Here is a 26,130-nt window from a genome sequence, read left to right on the forward strand (position 1 = left end):
AGAGGTTTTATCTAATTAAATTAAAATCACTCATATTATAGAATGTAGGTATTATTCAGATTTGCATGTATATATATATAATATATATATATATATATATATATATATATGTGTGTGTGTGTGTGTGTGTGTGTGTGTGTGTGTGTGTGTGTGTGTGTGTGTGTGTGTGTTTTGATCGATAGACCAATGGCTGCATAAATTAAAGTACGCTAGCCACTCTTGCACCATCATGATGATCGATGCTTAATTTGATAGTTACAATTCACCGGACCAGCAAACATGACAGCCGAACTTTATTAAGAGAGAGGATATACATGACATAATGTCCAGAGAGAACAACTTCGCTACCCACACCACTTATGTAAATTGGCAATCCTGAAAGATATGCACACATGTCTCATGATAGTTACATTTCAATTACAATATAGTAATTACATTACATTATAATTATGTTTGAAATATTGTGAAGGAATTTTCAGTCAAAAGGTATACTATAGGTAATCCCATATATGATGATATACCATCATCAAGTCCTAAGTATTGCAAGCAAGAAAAGGGAGCTTCAAACTCCACATCACCGAAGAAAATCATAGAAACATATTTTGGTACTTTTTTTTTTTCATCAGAAGATAAGAACTTTTATTCATTTATTGTATATTGATCAACACGTACACACATGCACGCATGCATGCTAATGGTAGTGATCAACACACAAGATCACTACCCCTTATTATCACATCTTATACTAGCTTAATTATATTAATTAAGGGCACATGATGATCTGGTAATTTGTTCCGGCAGGGCAGGTGAAAGTGCTGCTCCGATCATCCTTGGCGTAGCTGTACGCGTCGGGGCACTTGTCCTTGAAGAACTTGGAGTATTTCGTCGGCGGGCACTCGTGCTCGTACTTCCCCCGGCAGCAGTAGACGTCGCCGCCGAACTTGCCGCACGCGCTGTCGCAGCCTCCGGCCACCTTCAGCTCCGGCGGGCACTGCGCCGTGATGTCCACGCCGCAGCTCGGCCCGCGCCGCCGGCCGCACCGCGCCGCGTTGCTCGTCGGCTGGAAGCTCATCGGCACGTTGAACCCGTCGATCAGTGACAGGTCGAAGTAGTCGGTGGCGTCGCCGCCGGCGGTGCCGAGCGTGTACTCGGCGAGCGTGGTCGGCGGCGCGCCGGGGACGGCGCAGGAGAGGGCGTTGCGGCAGTCGCCGGTTAGGCAGCGGCCGTGGCCGGCGCCGTCGAAGGTGCAGCCGGTGCGGGGCCAGATCCTGGCGGCCTTGGTGCCGGCGGCGACGTTGAGCGTCCACGACTGTCCCGGGTCGAGCCGCACGCCGCCGCCCGGGAGCGCGCCCGGCCACACCGTGTAGCGGCAGCGGTTAACCACGGTGATGGTCGCCGCGTCGGCGCTGGAGACGACGGCGAGGAGGAGGACGACGACGACGCGAGTATTGGCCATGGTTAATTGCTTCTTCTGCTGCTGCTTGCAATTTGGCAATGGGTGGCGCCATGCTTAGGTACTTATAGGAGGAGCTAGCAGACGAGAGATTTGCTTCGGTCCGGACAAAAAGTATCTCGAGGTCACTACTTTACGGTATCAAATCATTTCCGATCTTTGGATCGAGCTGACGGATGTGCATTGATAGATTTCCAACGATCGGATCGAAAAGATTTGGTATACACTTTGTTGGGCCGGAGCAAATCTCAGCAGACGAGCAGAGTGATGAGTTGTTGCGTGTGTGACAGGTTTCCACGACGAGACGATTTTCCACGTACGGTTGCTGCAATTGGAAGAAGGCCATGCATGTACATATACGCATGGTTCCTATACGTATATATATATACGGTCTTGTGTTCGATCTTCTATAGTATACGTACGTACTACACTGTGGAATTTTTTTTTTTTTTTGAAACCATACTACACTGTGGAATGAAAATTTGTTTGGGACTTAACTTGGTCAGATTGATGGGCCTCGTTTATTGGCGGATCCCAGGGCATGGGACGGCCCAGAAGTTGTGATCTCGGATCCTTTGTGGGCTGGGCTTTCCATTGCTATTCTAATTTTGCAGATCGATATACGTACTGTATTTCCTTCTTGCAAATTAATCATGTTCCCATCAGTGAAGCGTTATTTCAAATTTGAACTAGCTAAGTCCTAGTATATTCACACGTATGAATTTTAATCCAGCTTCCCAAATTGAGACAGACAATTATGTAATTAAACCCTCTTTCAAAATAGATGAATAAAAAAACGAAATTTCGAAGGAGAGACGTCACTCCAAACATTTTTTTATAAATAAATTATGAGCATGTTGGAAAATTGAACACGGCATTATCAAGTTTCTCTACTACTTTAAAAACGCAATTGTCCTTCTTCCGTCCCCTTCTCACATTAAGTGCTCCTTTCGTTTGTGCGTAACCACCGTAGAAACCAATAATTTATCCTTAATCCATCCACCTAGCACACCCCAGTTATATGGACATGGCTCGTTGCAAGGCAGAGGTGTAATACTAGTTACGAAAAACGCTTTGGATCGGTCGTCCGGGCAGAGGCAAAACATCGGACCCGTAGGAGTTAAACTAATTTCTAATTTCCGTGTCAACTGTCAAGCATGTACATATTAAGCAATATATACGTGTCTATGTATTAGGCCTCGTTCTATACTCTCCATACAAATTTCAACATCCTCGTTTTCCGTTAGAACGCTTCCCAAACTATTAAACGGTGTGTTTTTTTTTAAAAAAAAAGTTCTATATAAAAGTTATCAGTAAATCTAATTGGAGAGGCCTTTCCAATTAGTTTTAACCAGAGACACCCACGTGTTAGTACTTTAGAAGTTTTGGTTGCTATTAGTATATCCAATTAATAGTGCATATCTTGTTTTCTTCTTATCGAATTTTCTCTTAAACTAGTTATCCAATCTACAATCTGGTTACACCATTACGTTCGTTGCAATTAAATCTTTACAACAAGATCTTACATGATTATATTACGATGAAAAAATATTTATATTTATAAATTAGTTTTATTGTATACGTAAGTTACTTTTATCATATATATATATATATATATATATATATATATATATATATATATATATATATATATATATATATATATATATATATATATAAAAGTTACTTTTAGATTTGACTAAATTACTTCTATACATTTATAATACTCTAAGTTGATTATTTTTATTATTGTTTTTAGTTAATTCTATATTTTTTGGACTTTATAAATCTTCTATACACTTTTCTTGCGAATTTACTCTACATAGTTTCTTATTTCAGCTCACTCACAATATAATTATTTATACTACAGAGAGTTACTCCCTCCGTTTCATAATGTAAGTCATTCTAGTATTGCCCATATTTATATAGATGTTAATGAATCTAGATATAGAACTATGTCTAGATTCATTAACATGTTCTATATTTAGATTCATTAACATCTATATGAATGTGGGCAATGCTAGAATGACTTACATTATGAAACGGATGAAGTACTTCTATTGCATAACTAAGTTGTTTCTATTGCATATAATTACTTCTACTACAGAAAGTTACTTCCATTGCATAGCTAAGTCACTTTTATTGTATAGCTAAGTTACTTCTGTAATTTAAATACATTACTTTTAAATTAATAAAATATTTGAATATATCCAATATGGATCTTGCATTATCACATATTTTATGTAGAGTATAATGATGCAAATAGATCTTAAAAATAATACGTGATTTAAAATATATAAGTTATTAAAGAGCTTAAATCTAAAAGTAATTTATGTATATGATAAAGTAACTTACATATATAATAAAAGTAATTTACAACATATATATATTTTTATCAGAATATAATCATGTAAGATCTTGTTGTAAAGATTTAATTGCAACGAACACAACGCTATAATCGGATTATAAATCGGATAAGTAATTTAAGAGAAACTTTTCTAAGAAGAAAAAAAAATACATAGATATTGAGTGTACTAGTAGCTTTTTTTTTTTGGAAAGAAGGGTGTCTTTCTTTAACACTATCCAGCTAGCACTCTCGGTGTAGTTGTGTCCAAAAGTTATTTAGGAAAGTCAAATAAATTCATTTTTCAAGTTTACAATAATTAATACTTAATTAATCATGTACTAATGATCTTTCTCGTTCCGTGTGCGCTGAAAAAACCCTCCGTCCAACGGCAGGAATGAACGAATTCTTAGTGTTCTAAATATATATGGGTTACCCTGTATATATGTACTAATAAGCTCCTCTCTAGTTCTACTTGGACAAAGAAAAACTTAAGGTATAAATAGAAGATCCATTAGAAGAAGATCAAGGGACAAGCCAACACAAGACCGAAACAAGTCAAGAGGGACGTAGAGCTACCTTCAATTTTACCGAGTTACTTCTAGACGAAGCAGACAATATATAGCTATTCTTCAACCATATGCTCGAGCTTTACGCTGATGACCTAGCAGACTAGATTAAGTTTTTCTCACTATTGTACTTGTCAGAGATTGATATATAATAGCTAACTTGGCTTCGGTCAACATAGAAAATAGGGCTATTACCCGTTATCAGGGCGTCCGTCCAAACTTGTATAAAAATTCTTGTCTCCGTTGTTTTCTTTATAATTTTGTTTGCATTCTTATATCAACCGATCCTCTACATCCTTCAAACAAACCGTATAGGTACGGATCCTGTGATCGGCTAATTCGTCGACAATATGGATCGGATAGATCATATTGGATATGGGAACTAAAAATATATATTTGACGTTCACATGTATTCATATAGATGAGAGATCATATCGATCGATCGCATACACATTATTGTACTTGACGATATGCATTAGATATGTATGGTGCCGTTATCTGTCGGCTGTTAATATATGACGCATAAAATCTTTTGCGTGTTGGGAAAAAATTAATCAGCCAGCTGTTAGGCCGAGCCCATAATATATTCTACAGATTTGAAATTCTATCATGCACAACGCCGCCATATATACACTATTGACCAACCTTCTCTAATTTCTACAGTAAAATAAATTCTTTCTCGTATATATTTTTTTAGTTAACTAGCTGTAAGCTCAGCATGTACGGCTTACTTGGTTAATTATTGATCTTAATCAATGTGAAAAATAAATTATTTAACTTAAAATAAAAAATAACTTTTGGGCCCTTGACAATATAAAAGAAAAAAATAATCCTTAGAGCTTTTTTCCCGACGTAGGGGTATTTTTTTCGCAGGCGGACATGACCCTTGGAGCCAAATGACCGCCTACAAAAATATAAATCGGGGTGAAGTTCGCTGTCCGCCTGCGAAAATTTACTTTCGCAAGCGGACCACTTAAGCGACGCCGACGAAAATCTATTTTCGCAGGCGAACCTTATGTGGTCCGCCTGCAAAAATTGTACCTACCAAAAAAAATCTTAACTCTACCCTTCCTCCCACCCCTCCCTACTACTCATTTCCTCTCAGTTCTCTCTCTCTCCCTTCCTCAGCAGTCAACTCTCTCTCTCAGCTCAGCCCGCCGGAGGAGGAGCGACGGCGGCTCCCGGCTCCTAGCTCCCGGCGCGGCGGACACGGCGGGGATGACGCGGACGACGGTGGGGCGACGCGGAAGACGGCGGGGCGGCGCGGCTCCACTCCCTCCCTCCCTCCCAGATCTGGCCGGAGGAGGGAGGGGGAGGCCGGCAGGGGCAGTGGCGGCGACGACGGCGCGGGGCCGCGGCGGCAGCTCCCCTCCCCCCTCCCTCCCAGATCTGGCCGGAGGAGGGAGGGGGAGGCCGGCGGGGGTAGCGGCGGCGGCGACGACGTGCAGGGCCGCGGCAGTGGCTCCCCTCCTCCCTCCCTCCCAGATCTGGCTGGAGGAGGGAGGGGGGAGGCTGGCGGGGACGGGGGTGGGGGCGGCGGCGGCGACGGTGACGACGACGACGCCCGGCGCGGCTCCCCTCCCAGTTCCGGCCGGGGGAGGGCTGTGGCGGCGAGGTGCGTGGTGGCGGCGGGGCCGCCCGCAATTTTTTTTTCGTTCTATGGATTTTCGCAGGCGGGCTGTTGCCTGATTTTCACACTCGTTGGGTTGCAGGCGGTCTAGCCCCCCGCCTGGAAAAATCACTTTTGGCCGCCTGCGAAAATACTTTTTCTAGTAGTGAGATATAAGCGTTAATGCTAATTAAATAAGGTTAACTCATATTTTTGTTGTACGCTTGTACGTTCTAGTAGCTTACTACTATCTCTTCGCAAGCAAGAAGTACATGCTACTTGAGTTGTTCCAAGGTACGTACGTATAGGTTATTGACAAATAAATAAGAAAATAATATATATGTTGACCAACAATGTGTATACTGACCAATAACAAAACTGATTAAGTTATTTTTAATAATGAAATAAAATTAATCCTAGCCTTTGCTAAAAAGTAGCTATAACCAATTATTACAAAATTCGCTCAATAAGCTTTTGAGTACAAGCCGGGCTCCCAGAGCCTTATCTCTAAAAAAAAGACCACCAACACAAAGATCATAGAAAGCCCGCAATTACTCATGAAGTCTATTTGTAAATCTTTGTATAACCATAGACTTTACGTTACGGCATGTAGCTAGTATGCATAAATTTGTTGGAACTTCGTCACACCTTTACAGTTGTTCTAAGACCGGAGCCAATGCGTTGCCCTAAAAAGTACATGCATATAAGATTTAGATGCAAGTTTGTAAAAAGCCACATAATTTTTACTAAGCTATAGAGTCCAACGTCATATAGCAGATGCTCATACAAAGGAACTAATTAAATCAAATTAATGATAAATATATGACATGCATGCATTTAGAATTATTCAACAATTAACTGCAGGCCTGATAAAATTGATTTCTCTACAGCATTTGTAGAGCTATATTCAACATTTTTAACCCTCACGTCAGTATTCTACCTGCGAGAATCACGCCTATAAGCATTGACTTTCATCTTTCAAGCACCCGATCTGAAAATTCAGCAAACATATAACTGATGACTTGAGTTGTACGTACGTGTTGGATTCAACAAAACAATATTGGATATCCATGCAAGCATGGCAAAATCTCAGCCAATGATATTTAATTATGCAAATATAATGGTTGTACGTGAGCTGATACAAGGACTGGAGATGTAGTTCATCTTTCTTGTGCAAAAATAAAATGAATAGATCGTTCGGCGACTCGATCAAGCGTGCTTTGTTTGAAGTTTCTCTCCACATCTAGATTTTGCAACAGTACAATAATATTCAAACAAAATCTAGATTTTTCAACACCATGTCCATCTATAAATACGCATGCTCCCTAGCTAGCTCTCTTATAATTAATAAACCACAGATTAACTAACACACGAAAGTGCAGTGGTAAGCCAAGAGATTAATTAAAGCTTAGAGCAGAAAGCAAGCAACAATGGCGTCTCCGGCCGCCGCATCTTCCTCGGCGCTCGCCGTCGTCCTTCTGGTGATGGCGGCGATGTCCCTCTCCGCCAACGCGGCGACCTTCGCCATCACCAACCAGTGCCCGTACACGGTGTGGCCTGCGGCGACGCCGGTGGGCGGCGGCGTGCAGCTGAACCCGGGGGACACGTGGACTATCGACGTGCCCGCGGGGACCAGCTCCGGCAGGGTGTGGGGCCGGACAGGCTGCAACTTCAACGGCGGCAGTGGCAGCTGCGCCACCGGCGACTGCGGCGGCGCGCTGTCGTGCGCGCTGTCCGGGCAGCCGCCGCTGACGCTGGTGGAGTTCACGCTGGCGGGCGCCGCCGGCGGCGACCAGGATCAGGACTACTACAACCTGTCGGTGATCGACGGTTTCAACGTGGGGATTAGCATCGGCTGCAGCTCCGGCGAGACGCTGACGTGTAGGGAGAAGAGCTGCCACGACGCGTACCAGTACCCCTCCGATGACACCAAGGTTCGCACCTGCAGCGGCGACACCAGCTACCAAATCGTCTTCTGCCCATGAATTAATCACCAACCTATAGCTTAATCATCATGCATGCATGCATGAATGAAGCTAATTAATAGTACTATATATACCCCTACTTGTATCAGGGAAAACAATAATTACACACAATAAAATTTATCAATCGTCTAATACCAATATGGATGCGGGTGGATATGCCTACGTGCTTAATTATTACTCCATCCGTTCCAAAATATAAGCATTTTTAGAATAGTGTCAGATCAAACTTTTTAAATTTTGACTATTATTAAAAAAATTAAAAAGATTAATCATGTAAATTTGATGTTGCTATATTTATCATTAAACGAACTATCATAATATGTAATTTTTTTTATTTAAAACATTTTACTTCTGTAAAATTTGTTGGTCAAAGTAGAATCTCGGAGACCGTATCAAGATAAAAAATACTTATATTTTGGGACGGAAGGGAGTGTATGCATGATCGCATAATTTATTTATAAAAGGAATTGTAAAAACCATACCATAAGTCACTTGAAAATTTATGCATGATCTCATAATTTATTTATAAAAGGAAAATCGTAAAAACCAAACCATAAGTCACTTGAAAATTTTACATTTCAACTTGCTCGATTATACTCAAATGTTATGTGAAAAAGTTAATAGTGTCATATGTTTTGGAACGGGTGGAACATATGTGTTGGGATAACTTAACAAAGCTAATTAACTTAAACTAATACACAATCTCTTAAAGGCGTTGGATTCTTAGCAATCACCACAATAGGTACACCGTACCAGCTTATAGCAGCAGCAGAGAGTGATGAGTACTTGAGTTGCCTGCGTGTGTAACAGGTTTTCACAACGATTTTTCACGTACCCTGTCGCGCGCGTTTAATTACTAACACGCATACAAACGCTCATACAGATGTGGATTTTCATCCCACGAGAGGACATCCCCTCGTTGTTTGCATCTCATCTAAATTATTATTAAAATTTTTTTAAAAATTGACAATATAGATTAATATGAAATATATCACTCCACAAACATGCAAGACCAAATTCAACTTCTATAAGTTGCAACAAAATAACAAATTAAACTAAAAATAGTTATCGCACATTCGCAACTATATTTGTTATTTTTGTTACAACTTGTAGAAGTTGAATTTAAACTTGCATGTTTGTAGAGTGATATATTTCATATTAATCTATGTTACAAATTTTTTGATAACTATTTAGATGATATGCACGAAACGAGGAGATATCCCCTCGAGAGATAAATTCACTTTCCCTATATATATTTGCAGTTTTTGTACTACTACTATCATGCATGAAAATCCCTTGGGGCCTTGTCCGGATTGATGGGCCTTTATCATGTTGTATAGGCTTTTATGGTCCGCAATGTACTCTTCCATAAGAGAAGGGACCACCTATATATATTTGTCGACAAATTTTCTCCTAAAATTTACAATATAATTCGTAGTGTAATTACACTATAACTTGTATGTAATTACACTGTAACTTGCATGTAACTATAGTGTAACTTGTATATGTAAGAGCATCCCCAGCAGCTGATCTAAATTTCATCCTCCATACTCCCATTTGGATGGCCATCCAAAAAAATTCCCACTCTATATAACTATTCACTCCAACAGATCATCTATATTACATCCTACATATACCAACATCCTATATTTTATTAATATTTTTCAACTACCACACATTTTTACTCCTATTCCTCTCACCTTTCACCACTTAAAAAAAATCTTGGGAAGTGGGTAGTTGAGGATGGAGTGAGGAGAGAGAACCTCCATATTTGGCTTGGGAAGTGCTAGGTTTGGAAGACCTCCAAAAATGGAGTATGTGATGGAGACTCTGTTAGAGCACTGTATTTCTCCTCCATACTCCAAATATCGGATGGATGACTAGATAGAGGAGCTGCTGAGGATGCTCTCTAAGTTTCAAGTTATTTTGAATCGTTTTACAAGATTTGTTTTGGTGAGGAAGAAAAAAAAATCACAGCACACATATATCTGAAAGGATTTGTTTCCACGACCTCCATTTTATCGAAATAACATGTTACGGAGATATTTTTGAAAGTTACATACAAGTTATATTATAGTTACAGTGTAATTACATGCAAGTTACATTGTAATTACACTACGATTATACTGTAATTAGATCTGTCAAAATTTTGGGGGAAAATTTATCGATAAATATATAGCAAAATTGGAAGAGAAAGCCTATATGGCGGACAAACCATAAAAATGCTTCCCCTCGGGCGCCCGGATCCAATGAGAAAATTCAGGCAGGCAACAGCTATGCTGCATGTGACAATATACACCTTTAACGATATTTAAAACGATTTTTCTCGTAAATTACTTATCCAATCTACAATCCGATCATACCATTGTATTCGTTATAATTAAATCTTTACAACAAGATGTCGCATGGTTATATTCTGATAAAAATAATCATATGTTTCAATCCATTAATACTCTTTATTTTATACATGATAGTAATATGTTTCAATGTGTGTCTTTAGTGTGTTTCACAAAATTCGCGAAACCACTTGCCACTACTCTCTATATTTCCATGCAAACTGTACAATTAGTTTTTCATTTTATCTATATTTAATGCTCCATGCATATGTCCAAAGATTCAATGTGATGTTTTTGGGAAAAAATTGGTAACTAAACAAAGTCTTGATGTGCCTGCGAAAACAGCCCAAGTACGTACTACCCAAATTACTAGGCATTATGCTGGTATCAGAATAAGTTCATTTGAGGTATCTTGACTTGTCAACGAATCCGATTTTCGTCTTTTAACTAGAAAACTAGATACAACGAGTCCCTCAAATATTAAAATCGATGTAGATTAGATCTCTCAGCGGTTTAGATGACAGTTTTTCTGACATAACGACTACGTGGCTAATTTTATTCGGTAAAAACTTATTTCGCCAAATTTTGGACCTAGCCACACAGCTCATAACTGTGGGCCTCCTACTAGGCCGCACAAATGCAATTGGGCCTCATATTGGCCCACTCCACATCGTACTGGCAACATATCCCGTCCCGAAATTTTTGGGATGGCGAGCTCCCTAATCATGTCCAGATAATTGGTATTAATCATGCTGAGACAATCATATGTTTCTTGGCTAAGATTATATAGTATATGTTATCAATCAAGCTAGCTCCGGAAAATCCAAAGAGGAAAAGGGAATTAGATGTAATCTATACTTTCTATAAAGTTAAAGTCTAAAGCTCGATATGTAACATGTCACATGACTCACATCAACACCCATTAGCAATAATTACATAGGCTGTGTTTAGATTTTAACTTTTCAGCCACATCAAATGTTTGGACACATGCATGGAGCATTAAATATGGAAGAAAAAAACTAATTGCACAGTTTGTATGTAAATTGCGAGACGAATCTTTTGAGCCCAACTACGCCATGATTAGCCATAAGTGCTACAGTAACCCACATTTGCTAATGATGGATTAATAGGCTCAAAAGATTCGTCTCACAGTTTACCGTCCAAATTTGTAATTTGTTTTGTTATTAGTCTATGTTTAATACTTCAAATGTGTGTCCATATACGTAAAAAAAATTGGCACCTAACTAAACACGGCAATATTTAATCTTATGCAAGCATATAACATGCTCTACAATTTATTTAATTCTACAAATAAAAATGCAACTATATCCAATCATCACTCCTCATTTCATTTACACAATATTTTAACAAATCTATCTATCACTTTTATAATATTTAACATATACTTATTAATATGTTTCACACTAAATTACTGATATCATTTGACAGATAAACCTTGATGTTTCATTATTTTTTTCTTTTCTCCTAGCTCGATTGTCAAAAGAAAATATATTAAGAATTGCTTAGTAATTCCTGCAATAAAGCACAGGGAATTACCTAGTTTTATTCATTCAAATTATCATGCGTTGCCATGTCAATTATTGTACTAGTCGTGATCGATCAAGGCACACGAAATTAATTAAGCCGATAAGCTTAATTAATTAATTAAGCAGAGGCGATCTCGTCGTCCTCGTCGCCGGCCGTCACGCCGACGCCGTTCGTCGGCGGGCAGAAGTCGACGCGGTAGTTGGTGCCGGCGGGGCAGGTGAAGGTGCTGGTCTGGTCGTCCTTGGCGTAGCTGTAGGCGTCGGGGCAGAGCCCCTTGAAGAACATGGAGTAGCTCGTCGGCGGGCAGACGTGCTCGTACTTCCCCCGGCAGCAGTAGACGTCGCCGCCGAACTTGCCGCACGCGCTGGCGCAGCCGCCGGGGACACGGAGCTCGGGGAGGCACCTCGCCGTGATGTCCACGCCGCACCTCGGCCCGCGCCCCTTGCTGCACCCGGCGCCGCCGCCGTTCGTTGGCTGGAAGCTCACCGGCACGTTGAACCCGTCGATGAGCGACAGGTCGAGGAAGTCGTCGCCGCCGGCGCCGGGGCGGCCGAGCGTGTACTCGGCCAGCGTGGTGGGCGGCTCGCCGGAGACGGCGCAGGACAGCGCGCCGGCGCAGTCGCCCGTGGAGCAGCGGCCGCGGCCGGCGCCGTCGAAGGAGCAGCCCGTGCGCGGCCAGATCCTGGCGGCCGGTGTGCCGGCGGCGACGCTGATCGACCACGACTGCCCCGGGTCGAGCCGGACGCCGCCGCCCGGGAGCGCGCCCGGCCACACCGTGTACGAGCAGCGGTTCACCATGGTGATGGTCGCCGCGTCGACGGCGGCAGCGGCGGCGGCGGCGAGCAGCAGCAGCGACACGAGAGCGATGTCGACACGTCGTCGACGCGAGATGGAGGACTCCATTATTGTTGTGACTAGCTTGAATTTGATCGATGCTGTAGTACAGTCAATGCCTTTACAAGTACCAATTTGTGCTTAAATTTATAGAAGACATGAGATGCATCACTGACACGTGTGATAGATATTGCGTGTGAAACTAATAGGTACTCCCTCCATTTTATATTATTCTCCCCCGTCCCATAATATAAAGGATTTTGACATTTTACTTGCACTGTTTGATCATTCATCTTATTTAAAAAATTATAAAATTATTATGTTTTTTTTACTTACTTTATTATCCAAAGTAATTTTAGCACAACTTTTCGTTTTTTATATTTGCATAAATTTTTTTTGAATAAGACGAGTAACCAAACAGTGTAATCAAAATGTCAAAATCTCTTATATTATGGGACGAAGGGAGTAAGTTGATTTGGTTTTTTTCCTAATCAAGTTTCATTACATTTGATCATGTTTAAAAAAAGTTATAGTATCTACAACACCAAATTAGTTTTATTAAATATAACATTGAATATATTTTCATAATATGTTTATTTTTGTTAGAAATGTTGTTATTTTTTTATAAATTTAATGTAACCTTAAATTTTAATTAGAAAAAAAGCCAAAACAACTTATGATATGGAACAGAGGGAGTAGTTAACTTGTGGTGTTAGTGCATATACATGTAAATAAAGTGGGAAATCTGGCTGGAAAATACAGATCTGACCTGCCGGCTTGAGCTTGAATTGGTCAGGAGTGATCGTCGATCGGTCGACGATAACGTACGTCGCGGACACAGACAGAGCGCCAGGCCGCCAGCTGATGCCATCACTTCACTGTTAGTTGCATCTTCCTGTGCAAGCACAGTTTATGATTTTTATACTTCGTGCGCATGCTTATGCGCGGGACCGTCCAATTAGTAAGGGTGAAAATGGAGCGGAATCGGACGAATAGTGGTCATATAATATCTTAATGCGGGTGTGGATAGTGTACGGATATGGATGTGGAGTGGATTGTTTCGGATATCGGAAATGGTACGGAGTCGGTGTGGAATCGGTTTGGAAACGGATTAAATTTATCGGATGTTACGTGTATATGCAATCAATGCAACATCGAGTTAGCAATCCAAGGAACAATGATACAATAATCAATAAATGACCCATCGTAATAATTATATGATTAAGTACTACAACATGAATACATGATGTCTATAATATAAAAAATATAGATATGTGAGTGTAACGTGAGATGATAAAAGCCTTAGACTAAAAAAACCTATGTTAATTGATGAATTAAGATATTGGATGTACCAACTTATGTTATATGCAATAGATAGAGTGGTTATATATATTGATAATTTTGGATTATCCGGCAAACGGTTTATCGGATAATCTGATAAAAATGTCGGATAGTCCGCATCCGCCGGATTTTAGAGATATCATATCCGCATCCGCCTCATACTATTCACATCCGTAGCCCATACCATATCCTCGTTTCGAATGGATTCGGAGTGGATCGGATCGGATATTATCTGATCCGTTTTCACCCCTACCAATCAGTCTTGCCGAGATGCTCTGCTGCTGTGAAAAGAGAATGCCTATAGCCAACACAGATTATAATTCACTGTTCCCTCCGTCCCATAAAAAACCAACCTAGTATTGGATTTGACACATCATAGTATTATAAATCTGGACATACATATATCCAGATTCATCATACTAGAATATGTCGTATCCGGTCTTAGATTCTTTTTTTTATGGGACGGAGGGAGTAGTTCTTTCTTTGTCCCAATTTAATTGTAGTCGTGGGTTTTCGCGTCCAACGTTTGACCGTCCGTCTTATTTAAAAAAATTACTAAAAAAATAAAAAAGATTAGTCACACATAAAATACTGTTTATGTTTTATTATTTAATAACAACAAAAATATTAATTATAAAAGTTTTTCAAATAAAACGGACGGTCAAGTTGAACATAAACAATGCAAAGCTACTCTTTTTGGGACGAAGACAGTATTAACTTTTTTTATGGAACATAATTCTTTTTTAGAATATATGGAACATTACTCGATGATTTATATTTTTTAAAACTATGTGCATTATTTTTTAAAATCTGTTTGAACCATTGTACTTTACTTAAAGTATATGATGAAATGAGTTTAATATTAAATTTATTCAAACATTTAAAAGTATTTTACTCGAATAATAGAAATACCTAAGTTTGTTATAGAATACAATGGCTTTAACGGTTCTTAAAAATAATATATATACCTACAATTTAAAAAGATATAAGTCCTTAATGGTTAATTTATAGGAGTGTTAATTGTAGTCAAGAATATATAGATTGATGCATGAATCAATGGATTGACTAGCTAGCTGTTAAACAATATTATTGTGTAATACTTGTACTTGTTGCGTGTGGAAACTAGATCGATATCTTAGGTGGTGTTTGGATCCAGAACTTTAGTCCCTGTATTTAGACACTAATTTAGAGTATTAAATATAGACTACTTACAAAACTAATTACATAAATGAAAGCTAATTCGTGAGACAAATTTTTTAAGCCTAATTAATCTATAATTAGAGAATGTTTACTGTAGCATCACATAGGCTAATCATGGATTAATTAGGCTCAATAGATTTATCTCGCGAATTAGTCCATGGGTTTTATTAATAGTCTACGTTTAATATTTATTATTAGTGTCTAAACATCCGATATGATAGGGACTTCAAAGTTTTAGTCACATCTGTTGGGCCTGTACAAATTCCACACCATCAGTTGACAAACTGATGATCCAGCTCATCTTATATATATATATATAAATCCGTCAGCTGTGATAGAAGTTAATCTGAATTATATTATTTCGATGCCATTGCCGGTCGGACTAATGACTGACGGAGTGCACCAGTAACATGTTGAGGGATGCAGGACGGACACAGCAGCGGCAGATACTCCCTCTCCCTCTGTGTCATAAAAAAACCAACCTAGTATTAAATATGACATATTCTAGTACTACGAATTTATACATATATTTATTCAGATTTATTGTATTAAAATAATTTACATCCGATCCTAGTTTTTTTTTTCTAGGAGTATATGGCAGATTAATGGGTAAGTGGGTCACCCCATCGTCGAATTCGCCTAACTCTTTTTGTAGGTACCAAGAGTCGACAGGTAGTCCTAAATCCCTATCCTTTTTGGCGCGAACTAATTCCTTTACGTCTTTATGGAGATAATTGTTCCAGCAATATGTAGTCTTTGCATTGAATTTGAATATATGGAAGCGGCGAACCATCTCAGCATCATCATACTTCCTCTTGTATGACTTGCAATAGCGCTCAAATAAGGCCCATACGGCTTCGTCCGACTCAAGGTCCTCTTCTGTCACGCACTTTCCATCATCTATATATCACGAACAAATCAATATATTTTGCAAACATTACATCAATAAAAATGGTCAAGAATTAAAACAGTGAATTGTACGATCCAATTGCAGGCAACAATATATTGAATTTAATTAATAATATTAGACCCAAGATACATAGTTTGTTTATGTAAATGTAAATGTAAGTGTAATTTTATTACATTGAATGAATGCAAATGTTTAGAGATTTGTTCCGGTCTGTCAGCGCACCAGCATTGCCGGATGAGTTACAGGAGAAGGACAAGAGCAGGGAGGACAGTAGGACTAATCTCCCAAGGCCTGTTAGGGTGCGTAGGAGTAACACGTTTGTAAGTGGGCCGGACTGGGCCAAATGAGCACCAGATCCAGGCTGTCATAAGTTGGCATGTAAGAGAGAGAGAGTTATATAAGCTACTCTGTTTTGTACTCTGATCTTATCGAAGAAGGAAAAGGAGGCGAAGGCGGCGGTGGCACCGGTCCTGTTGGATCCGGTGAAACTATCTGTTCTGAGTGTTCTTTGGAGAGTTCTTGTTCGTTAGGGTTCTAACAATCTGGTATCAGAGCCTCGTTGGAGAAAAATTTTTCTCCCCGATTTTGCTGTAATTCCTGAGCGAGGTGGGGATTGGTTGCTTCGGTGATCGGATCCCGCAAAAGCTTGGGCTCCCTCAACTAGGTCGGCGAGATCGGTCGCGAGCGCGTCAGTCACGGCGGACTACGACAAGCCTCGGTACGTGACTAAGATGGCGGCCAAGGTCATCGATCAGGATGGCAAGCTCGACTTGCTCCTGAAGAAGATGGAGGAAGCTGAGCGCAAGCACGAAGAGAGCGAGAAACGTCGGGAGAAGTCTGAGGAGAAGAGTCGCGAGGAGTTCCTGGCTCTGAAGAAAGCGGTGGAATCTCGGATCACAGAAGTCGAGAAGCGGGTGAATGATCTCCATGGGTCTGTAGTGGCACTGCAAGAGCAGGTTGATAAACTGCATGCGTTGGTCCAACCTTCCCCTGGCTCTGCTTCACCGGAGGGTATGTCTTCCCCTTCTTCTGCTCGTGTTGAGGATTTTTCTGCTTTGCCTTTGGAGAAATTGTTGGGTGCTGGGATTAGTGGTCATGTTCCTCCGATGAGTTGTCCTCACTTTGACGATGATAGTCCTCAACTGTGGAAGAGTAATTGCGAAGAGTATTTTGAGGTTTATGGAGTTCATCCTCGTAATTGGGTGCGTGTGGCGGGGTTAAATTTCTCGGGGAATGCCGCTTTCTGGTTACAATCCATGCGATCTAAGTTGGTGGGCATTAGCTGGCAGGATTTTGCTGATCAAGTTTGTCTTCGTTTTACTAAGGACAGACAAGAAGTCTTAATTCGTCAGTGGTTTCATATTGCTCAAGATTCCTCAGTCTCTGATTATGTTGAACGATTCAACAGTTTTATGCATCAGTTGCTGGCTTATAATAGTTCCTTGCCTTTGAATTATTTTGTCACTAAGTTTGTGGACGGATTAAAGCCAGAAATTCGCTCAGGAGTATTGATGCAGAAACCACAAGATCTCGACTCCGCCTGTTCTCTGGCTTTCTTACAGGAAGAAATTTTAGAAGGGGCTACACCAGTGGTTTGTAAGAAGTCTGATGCTCTGGTAGTTTCTAGAAATTTTGGTCGTCCTGCCACTTCTGCAGCTCTTGCTAAACCTTTTCCGATCTCTGTTCCTGATGATCGCAAATCTGTTGAAATGTCTGCTCGTCCTCGAGATGATAAACTTGCTGCCTTAAAGTCCTACCGCCGAGCTAAGGGACTTTGCTTTGTGTATGGGGAGAGATGGAGCAAGGATCACAAATGCAGCACATCGGTTCAGTTACATGTGGTGCAGGAACTATTGGAGGTATTGCAGTCTGAATCCGAAGTTTCTAACAGTACTGCTTCCACAGCATTGGATGGTGACACTGTGTTAATGGCTATCTCTCAACAAGCTCTCACTGGAACTGAGTCTTCTACATCTTTCAGACTGCGAGGATGGGTTCAGGGTCTTGAAGTTCTCATGTTGGTTGATTCGGGCAGTTCCCATTCCTTTATTGATAGCACTTTCACTCAACAGTTGCAAGGTCTGTGCTCTTTACTGCAGCCAATTTCAGTTAAAATTGCTGATGGTGGTCTCTTGTCTTGCACTCAATCTATTCCTGCCTGTACTTGGTGCACACAAAGTCAGAGTTTCTGTTCTGATTTTAAACTATTACCATTGGGCTCTTATGATGTTATTTTGGGCATGGACTGGTTAGTCCAATTGGGACCTATGAAAATTGATTGGGCTGCTAAAAGCATGGAGTTTGTTAAAAATGGTTCAGTGGTACTTATTCAGGGTATTCAAGCTCAGACCACCAGCTGCTTACCCATTCCTAGTAGCAAACTACAAGGGTTGCTTAAATCTGGTTCTGTCATGCATCTAGTGCAGTTACAGTCAGTTTCACTGGATTTAGTGCCTGATCTATCTCCTGACATAAAAGTGGTCTTACAGGAGTTTCAGTCAGTGTTTGAGGAACCTCAAGGGTTACCTCCCAGAAGAGACTGCGATCATTTGATTCCTTTGGTTCCCAATGCTAAACCAGTTTTCATTCGTCCTTATCGTCATAACCCTGCCCAGAAAGACGAAATTGAGAAACAAGTTAAGGAGATGTTATCATCAGGGGTTATTCAACCCAGTAACAGTGCTTACTCTTCTCCTACTTTGTTGGTTAAAAAGAAAGATGGGACTTGGCGACTATGCATCGATTATAGACAGCTTAACGCTATCACTCTGAAAGGGAAGTTTCCTATGCCTGTTATCAATGAGCTGTTGGATGAATTAGCTGGGTCTCAATTTTTCTCCAAACTGGATTTGCAAGCTGGTTATCATCAAATCAGATTAGTGGATGGGGAAGAACATAAGACTGCCTTTCAAACTCATTCGGGCCATTATGAATATCGAGTTATGTCGTTTGGCCTCACTAGTGCCCCAGCAACATTTCAGGTGCTATGAATGACACTCTTTCTCCTGTTTTGAGGAAGTTTGCCTTGGTGTTTTTTGATTATATCTTGATCTACAGTCCAGACTTTCAATCTCATTTGGATCATATTAGGCAAGTTTTGCAGTTACTTCAAGATCATAACTGGAAAGTGAAGCTTTCTAAATGTTCTTTTGCTCAAACTTCTCTTTCTTATTTGGGCCATATTATCAGTGCTCAAGGAGTTACCACTGATCCATCTAAAGTTGAGGATGTTGTTAATTGGAAGGTTCCCACCTCAGTTAAGAAGTTGAGGGGTTTTTTGGGATTAGCAGGTTATTATAGGAAGTTTGTTCGAAATTTTGGTCTCATTAGTAAACCACTTACTCAATTGCTCAAGAAGGATGTTCCGTTTGTGTGGTCTGTTGAAGCTGATCATGCTTTCTCTGCCCTGAAGTCTGCTCTAGTTTCAGCACCTGTGCTAGCACTACCTGATTTTTCTCAATCCTTTACAGTGGAAACTGATGCTAGTGATGGAGGGATTGGGGTAGTTCTTTCTCAGAATGGCCATCCTATTGCTTTTGTCAGCAGAGCCTTGGGTATTAAGTCCAGGGTTTATCTACCTATGAAAAGGAATATTTAGCTATTTTATTGGCAGTAGATCACTGGAGGTCCTATCTGCAACAACCTGAATTTGTTATTTTAACTGATCACCACAGCCTTATGCATCTTAATGAACAAAGGTTGCACACCCCCTGGCAGCATAAAGCATTTACTAAATTGCTTGGCCTTCAGTTCAAGATTTGTTACAGGAAAGGCTCTAGTAATGCAGCTGCAGATGCTTTGTCTAGGAAGCATTCTGAGGATCCTTGTGAATCCCTGTCTATCTCCATTTGTTCTCCTGTCTGGCTGCAAGATGTGGTTGATGGGTATTTGCAGGATCCATCTTCTGCTCAATTGCTTACTGAGTTGTCAGTAAACTCTGATACTAAACCCCAATTTTCTCTGTGTAATGGAGTTATTAAGTACAAAGGTCGAGTATGGTTGGGTGCCAATGTAGCCTTGCAGCACAAGATTGTTGATGCATTGCACAGTAGTCCAATGGGGGGGCATTCAGGTTTTCCTGTGACTTATAGACGAATTAAATCTTTGTTTGCTTGGCCTAAAATGAAGCAAATGATTAAGGATTCACTTAAGAATTTTGCTGTGTGTCTGCAAGCTAAACCTGATAGGTCTAGGTACCCAAGGTTGCTGCAGCCCTTGCCTATTCCTGATGGTGCTTGGCAGGTCATTTCAATGGATTTTATTGAAGGCTTGCCCAAATCTGGACGATTTGACACTATATTAATGGTGGTTGATAAGTTCTCTAAGTACTCCCATTTTATTCCCTTGTCCCATCCATTTTCTGCCATTGATGTTGCTCAAGCCTTTATGTGCAATGTCTATAAACTCCATGGCTTGCCTCAGGTGATTATTTATGACCGTGACAAGATTTTTACAAGCCATTTGTGGGAGCAGCTGTTCTCTCGTTCTGGTACCCAACTACATTTAAGCACTGCATATCATCCTCAAATCAACGGACAAACCGAACGGGTTAACCAGTGCTTGGAAATTTATCTTCGTTGTTTTGTTCATGCTCGCCCTGCTAACTGGAGCTCGTGGCTGTATCTTGCTGAATTTTGGTTCAATACCTCCTATCATTCAGCTTTACTGAAGTCTCCATTTGAAGTTTTATATGGATATCCTCCTGGTCATTTCGGCATTCCTGATGATGCTTGTTCCATTCCTGACTTGCATGAATGGTTGTCCGAAAGGAAGATGATGACTCAACTTCTGAAATTGCATTTGAACATAGCACAACAGCAGATGAAGAGTTATGCTGACAAGAAACGCAGTTTCAGGGAGTTTGCAGTTGAAGATTGGGTTTATTTGAAACTTCAGCCGTATGTTCAGTCTTCGGTGGCTTCGAGGGCGAATCACAAGCTCTGTTTTCGTTATTATGGTCCTTATCAGATTTTGCATCGCGTGGGTAAAGTGGCTTACCAACTACAGTTACCTTCTCACAGCTCCATCCATCCTGTTTTTCATGTCTCGCAACTCAAGCCGTCTGGGGGTTATCAGCCGGTTGTTCAACTCAGTTACCTGATGTCTTTGCTAGGAAAATTCTTGTTCAAATACTTGCTTCTCGTCAAGTTCAGAAGGGCACTTCTTGGATTACTCAGGTTTTGGTGTGCTGGTCTGACGATGATGCAAGGGAAGAAACTTGGGAGGATCAGATTGAGCTCCAACAGAGGTTTCCATTTGCATTGGCTTGGGGACAAGCCAATTCGCAAGGTGAGGGGGTTGTCAGCGCACCAGCATTGCTGGATGAGTTACAGGAGAAGGACAAGAGCAGGGAGGACAGTAGGACTAATCTCCCAAGGCATGTTAGGGTGCGTAGGAGTAACACGTTTGTAAGTGGGCTGGACTGGGCCAAATGAGCACCAGATCCAGGCTGTCACAAGTTGGCATGTAAGAGAGAGAGAGTTATATAAGCTACTCTGTTTTGTACTCTGATCTTATCGAAGAAGGAAAAGGAGGCGAAGGCGGCGGCGGCACCGATCCTGTTGGATCCGGTGAAACTATCTGTTCTGAGTGTTCTTTGGAGAGTTCTTGTTCATTAGGGTTCTAACACGGTCCAGCAAAAAGTACATCGAGATACCGATACCTCACGGTACCAAATTGTTTCCAATTGTTACCGTGAGGTACCGGTACCTCGACGTACTTTTTGATGAACCGCAACAAATCTCAAATGTTTAGCAGAGCTTATATATGATTGTAAATTAATAATAAAATGACTATATATATATATATATAGTTTGTTTTGAAGAAAATTAATTAGGGTGGGATTAGGTTTACCCAGGGGGTCGGTGCTGTAGCGGAAGGAGAGGCGATGAGAGTTGTCAGGGGGCTTGGAGAGCTCGGCGATGCGGCGGCGTCGAGACGCGGCGGCGGAGGCGGTGGCCGCGCGCTGAGCGGGCGACACGAGACGCGGCTAAGCTGGCGGCACGAGATGATGCCCCCTCTTCGTCACGGCGCGCCGCCGCCGCCGCAGCTAAGCGTGCGACGCGGGACGCGCCGTGGGCGGCCCGCACGAGCCTCGACGCCATCGTTGTCATGGCGATCGATCGAGAGATGGATGGGATGAGGGTGGGTGACACGGCTGGTCGCCGGCGAGGAGGACGACGACGTACGGTGTTCTATCTTGGTGACGAGACAGAGAGATGATCAGGCTTAATTTGGGTGACGACATATATGGTTAGGTTACTATGAATATTTTTTTTTTGGCCGTAGGTTACTATGAATTTGGATGAATAAAATCGAATAGATTTCATATTGATTTTTCTTCCCAAATAAAAATTGAGATATAATTTGGAAATATCAGTTTTCGTAAATATGTGGCCCTTGTGATCAGTACATTGACCCGGGCGGCCCATGTATGAAAGAAGATGAGAGGCCGAAGAAGGTAAGTCGATGGGCCCATGAGAACCAGCCCAGTTATAACAAGGGAAGCCCATAAGTAAGTCGAAAGGAAAATTCTTCTCACCTGAAAAAGCGCAAAAGGCAAAGCTACCATTCGGACTCTCCTCCTCCTAGCTCCGGTCCGGCCGGCCGGTGAGCTTCACATTGACCACTTTCTCCTCCATCTACCATCGATCGATCAAGCTACCATTTGTTAGATGCAGCAGCCCATCTACCATCGATCCATCTCACTTTATCCATCCCATCCCATTTATATATATACACACGCACGCACATTCATCGATCGATCCGTCGGTGAGTGACTCACAGGCACAGCTCGATCGATCGATCGATCACCATGGCCGCCTCCGCCACTCGCAGTAGTAAGCTCCTCGCGTTGTGGCTCTGCTGCGCGCTGCCGCTCATCATGTCCTCCACCGCCGCCGACACCACCACTGCCACCACGGCGGCGGCGCTGCCTGGAGGCGCCGGCGAAGGCCAGTCCTCATCAACTGCCTAATTAATGTCGATCATGATCAGTAACACGCTGTAAATCGAGAGATTCACTCAGTGTATATAACATACATACACGTGCATGCAATTGCAGGTGCAGGTGTCGTGCCAGCTCCGACGACGACCTCGACGGCGGCGGCTGCCGATACGACTTCCAAGAAGATACCAGCGGAAGGGGGGCCGCACGAGGAGTACGTGCCGGCGGCGGAGGTGGCGTCGGCGCTGCCGGTGCCGATCCCCGACGGGAACCCCGTGGAGGGCGCCTTCACCAACGGCGGCCTCGGCGGCAATCAGGCCTTCTTCCCCGGCTCCAGCGGCTACGGCACAGCGGCGGGCCTCGGCGCCGGCGGCTTCGGCCCGTACGGCGGCGGCCCAGGGACGTACGGCTACAACGGCCCATTGTACTTCGGCTCCGCGCCGACGAGAACCGCCTCGCCGGCCGGATCTTGCGCCGCCGCCGCCGTGTTGCTCCTTCTCTCGGCGGCCATGTATATTTGAGATAATAATTAATTAATTACTCGGTTATAAATCCTAATTAATTAAGCTAAGTATGCGGGAGCAGTAAATTTACACTCATGTTAATGTTACCTAAGTAATTATTACTATGTATGATTAATGATTTGTATACTGTTAATGGCGATTTTTTTTCTAGGCGACCTGCAATTCATTTTAGATGAAGAGAGTTGATACAGTTTATAAGAAAAATCAAATCTAAAAATCTTACAAAGCACAGTTAATTAATGGAAAACCGGCGAAAACCCTAACATTGACATACTGATCCAAAGAACAACAGTCCAACAAGAGAAAAAACTCATAAAACAAAGCCATCAAAAAGGGTACACCGACAGAACAGCGACAACGTCCGATCCTAACAAATTTAAGGTTTTCACTCGGAGAATCCCCTTAAAGTGGCATTGAACAAGGGCTCCAATAGCAACGCTTTCAATAAGGTGAACGGCGTCCGAGAGCGTCACCGTTGCTAGCATCGGAAGCGGATCAAGGCTTACTATTAATGGTGATGGTACGAGTAATAATTAATTACTCCAGACTTTCTTAATTTATAGTAGTAGCTATCAACAAGGATCTTCCTCTTTAACTAGCTTAAAATTAAGATCAACCTCTAATTTTTAACCTCTGTAATTAACCTCTAATTTTTAGTTTCTTCCCCCGTCCCTCTGTAACTCCCCCTTTGTAAAGTCCTTTTTTAACCAAATGAATAAAGTTCAGGCTGGTGTTCAAACCCGCCGTAGTTTCCCTAAAAAAAAAAATTAAGATCAACAGCTAGGTAGGACACTCTTCATGAGTGACACAACTCAACTAATGCAGGCAGGCCATATCCTACAAACACTCCCTACATATCCCTTAATTTGTCCTTCTTTGAGAGAGAGTAACACATGAAGGTCATGGTGTGGTGAAAGCTTCATCTTAACTTGCATTGCATTTCTCCAAGCAAGTATATACGGAGTTTGTTGAGGGATCTAACAGGCTTTATATGTTGCGATCTGCATATTCTGTTGCATCAGACCTGAGAGTCGCGCCGATACGTTTCGCGATGTCTTTCATGCCGATCGATTAGTATACATACGTAGTAAGAGGTGACAAATTATATACACTATCAGGTGCATATATATATATTGGGCATATTAATTGCTCTAGGTGATCAGTAGCATTGGAGGAAGGAGGAAATGAAACACACTACTTACTATGTCAGTGTTTGTATATCTTATATTGGGAATTTGGGACAAAGGGATCATAACACACTAGTGGTGACAAACTATCATATTCATATATATCTTTCTGATAGGTAGGTAAGATAATACTCGGTCTATAACAACATAATGTGGGAGAATTGGATGATGCCAATTGAATATTGAATTGTGGTTCTACCACTATCAGATGAAGTGAATTGCCTCGTTCAAGTATTTATTAGCATTGTAAAAGAAAAAGAAGAGGAAGGTGAAATTCATACTAGTACCAGGCAACTCCAATTCAGTGTTCAAGTTGTCAAGACCAGCTTCTTGCTCAACAGTTTTCGTATGGCCATGTATGTGCCACCATGACGGCCTTTGCAGAATGAAATTCAGCTCTGGCTGTTTTGGTGTTTTCAGGTGTTTAGTGTAGCTTTGGGAAATGATCTTGAGGTGCTTGTAGGATGGTGCTTTCAGTGAGAACTTTTCTTAAAGAGCAATTCTACGGTCCTTGAGGAGATACCATGAGGTACCAAAATTTTAGTGTAAATTTTGGTACCTCACGGTACTAGGTACCATGAGGTACCAAATTTACAATAGAAAAAATGGTACTTCATGGTACCTCCTCAAGGACCGTAAAATTGCTCTTTCTTAGATGGATGTATATCTCTTCTTTATCAATGAAATGAGACAGAACTTCTGCCTTTGTTTTTTTTAAAAAAGCTCTAGCTGTTAGGCTGGAGGGAATGAGGGACAGACACAGGTAAGACAGTACAATCACCAAAAAAGTTAAAGGCATAAGACAATAGAATGATTGAGTAAATTGTATGCAAAATCGACTTTTACCAGCTGCTTGGAACAACTATGCACGGCATGCCAATGCGCTCAACAACAAACTCATAAAAAGCTATCATCTGCTCCACATTTCTCTTGGAAGGAAGTACTGTTACTCAACTTTTCTTTCTTTTTGTTTTGTGGAGAAAGAGAGGTGATCCTTTCCCATTTCATTAAAGAAATGAAAGCAGTTCTAACCGACGTTTTGTTTCAAACTTGCATCTTTGCTACCAGCGTACATTACTGAACCCGACTGAAAAAAGCCAAAAACAAAAAAAAAAAGAGAGAGAGAGAGAAGAAAATAACAGGGCACCAAACATGTGCTACACCGATTATCAGACAAGAGACGCAAAAGACAGGCAGTAGTTACTTAACTAGGTCTGATGGTCTGATACTAATTGGCAACATCACTCACCAAGACATGCCAAGCACTCAACTAGGAATTAAACAGGAGGCAAAGGGATGATACTCAACCGAGTTGTCTTCATCAAGTTGAGAGCATGTGATGCG

The 26,130-nt window shown here is 41.5% G+C and overlaps 4 protein-coding genes and 1 pseudogene across 4 annotated transcripts; 2 read left to right on the top strand and 3 right to left on the bottom strand.

The window, feature by feature from the left end:
• Positions 1 to 609: 609 nt before the first annotated feature.
• On the bottom strand, positions 610 to 1,505 carry LOC127757738 (protein P21-like). The gene has a single exon (XM_052283304.1). The coding sequence runs from the start codon at positions 1,454 to 1,456 to the stop codon at positions 764 to 766; it is 693 nt and encodes a 230-aa protein (XP_052139264.1). The 5' UTR covers positions 1,457 to 1,505; the 3' UTR covers positions 610 to 763.
• Positions 1,506 to 7,335: 5,830 nt separating this feature from the next.
• LOC127757737 (thaumatin-like protein) lies at positions 7,336 to 8,092 on the top strand. The gene has a single exon (XM_052283303.1). The coding sequence runs from the start codon at positions 7,406 to 7,408 to the stop codon at positions 7,958 to 7,960; it is 555 nt and encodes a 184-aa protein (XP_052139263.1). The 5' UTR covers positions 7,336 to 7,405; the 3' UTR covers positions 7,961 to 8,092.
• Positions 8,093 to 11,799: 3,707 nt separating this feature from the next.
• On the bottom strand, positions 11,800 to 12,784 carry LOC127757513 (alpha-amylase/trypsin inhibitor-like). The gene has a single exon (XM_052283037.1). It carries the CDS (start codon positions 12,745 to 12,747, stop codon positions 11,962 to 11,964), a length of 786 nt encoding a protein of 261 aa, XP_052138997.1. The 5' UTR covers positions 12,748 to 12,784; the 3' UTR covers positions 11,800 to 11,961.
• Positions 12,785 to 15,457: 2,673 nt separating this feature from the next.
• LOC127756425 (uncharacterized) lies at positions 15,458 to 22,233 on the bottom strand (annotated as a pseudogene).
• A 539-nt stretch (positions 22,234 to 22,772) lies between these two features.
• On the top strand, positions 22,773 to 23,732 carry LOC127757514 (uncharacterized). Its single transcript, XM_052283038.1, has 2 exons — positions 22,773 to 23,082; positions 23,193 to 23,732. Exons 1-2 carry the CDS (start codon positions 22,944 to 22,946, stop codon positions 23,594 to 23,596), a joined length of 543 nt encoding a protein of 180 aa, XP_052138998.1. The 5' UTR covers positions 22,773 to 22,943; the 3' UTR covers positions 23,597 to 23,732.
• Positions 23,733 to 26,130: the final 2,398 nt, after the last annotated feature.

The sequence above is a fragment of the Oryza glaberrima genome, chromosome 12 (genome assembly GCF_000147395.1).
Source record: "Oryza glaberrima chromosome 12, OglaRS2, whole genome shotgun sequence".
Taxonomy (NCBI): Eukaryota; Viridiplantae; Streptophyta; class Magnoliopsida; order Poales; family Poaceae; genus Oryza; species Oryza glaberrima.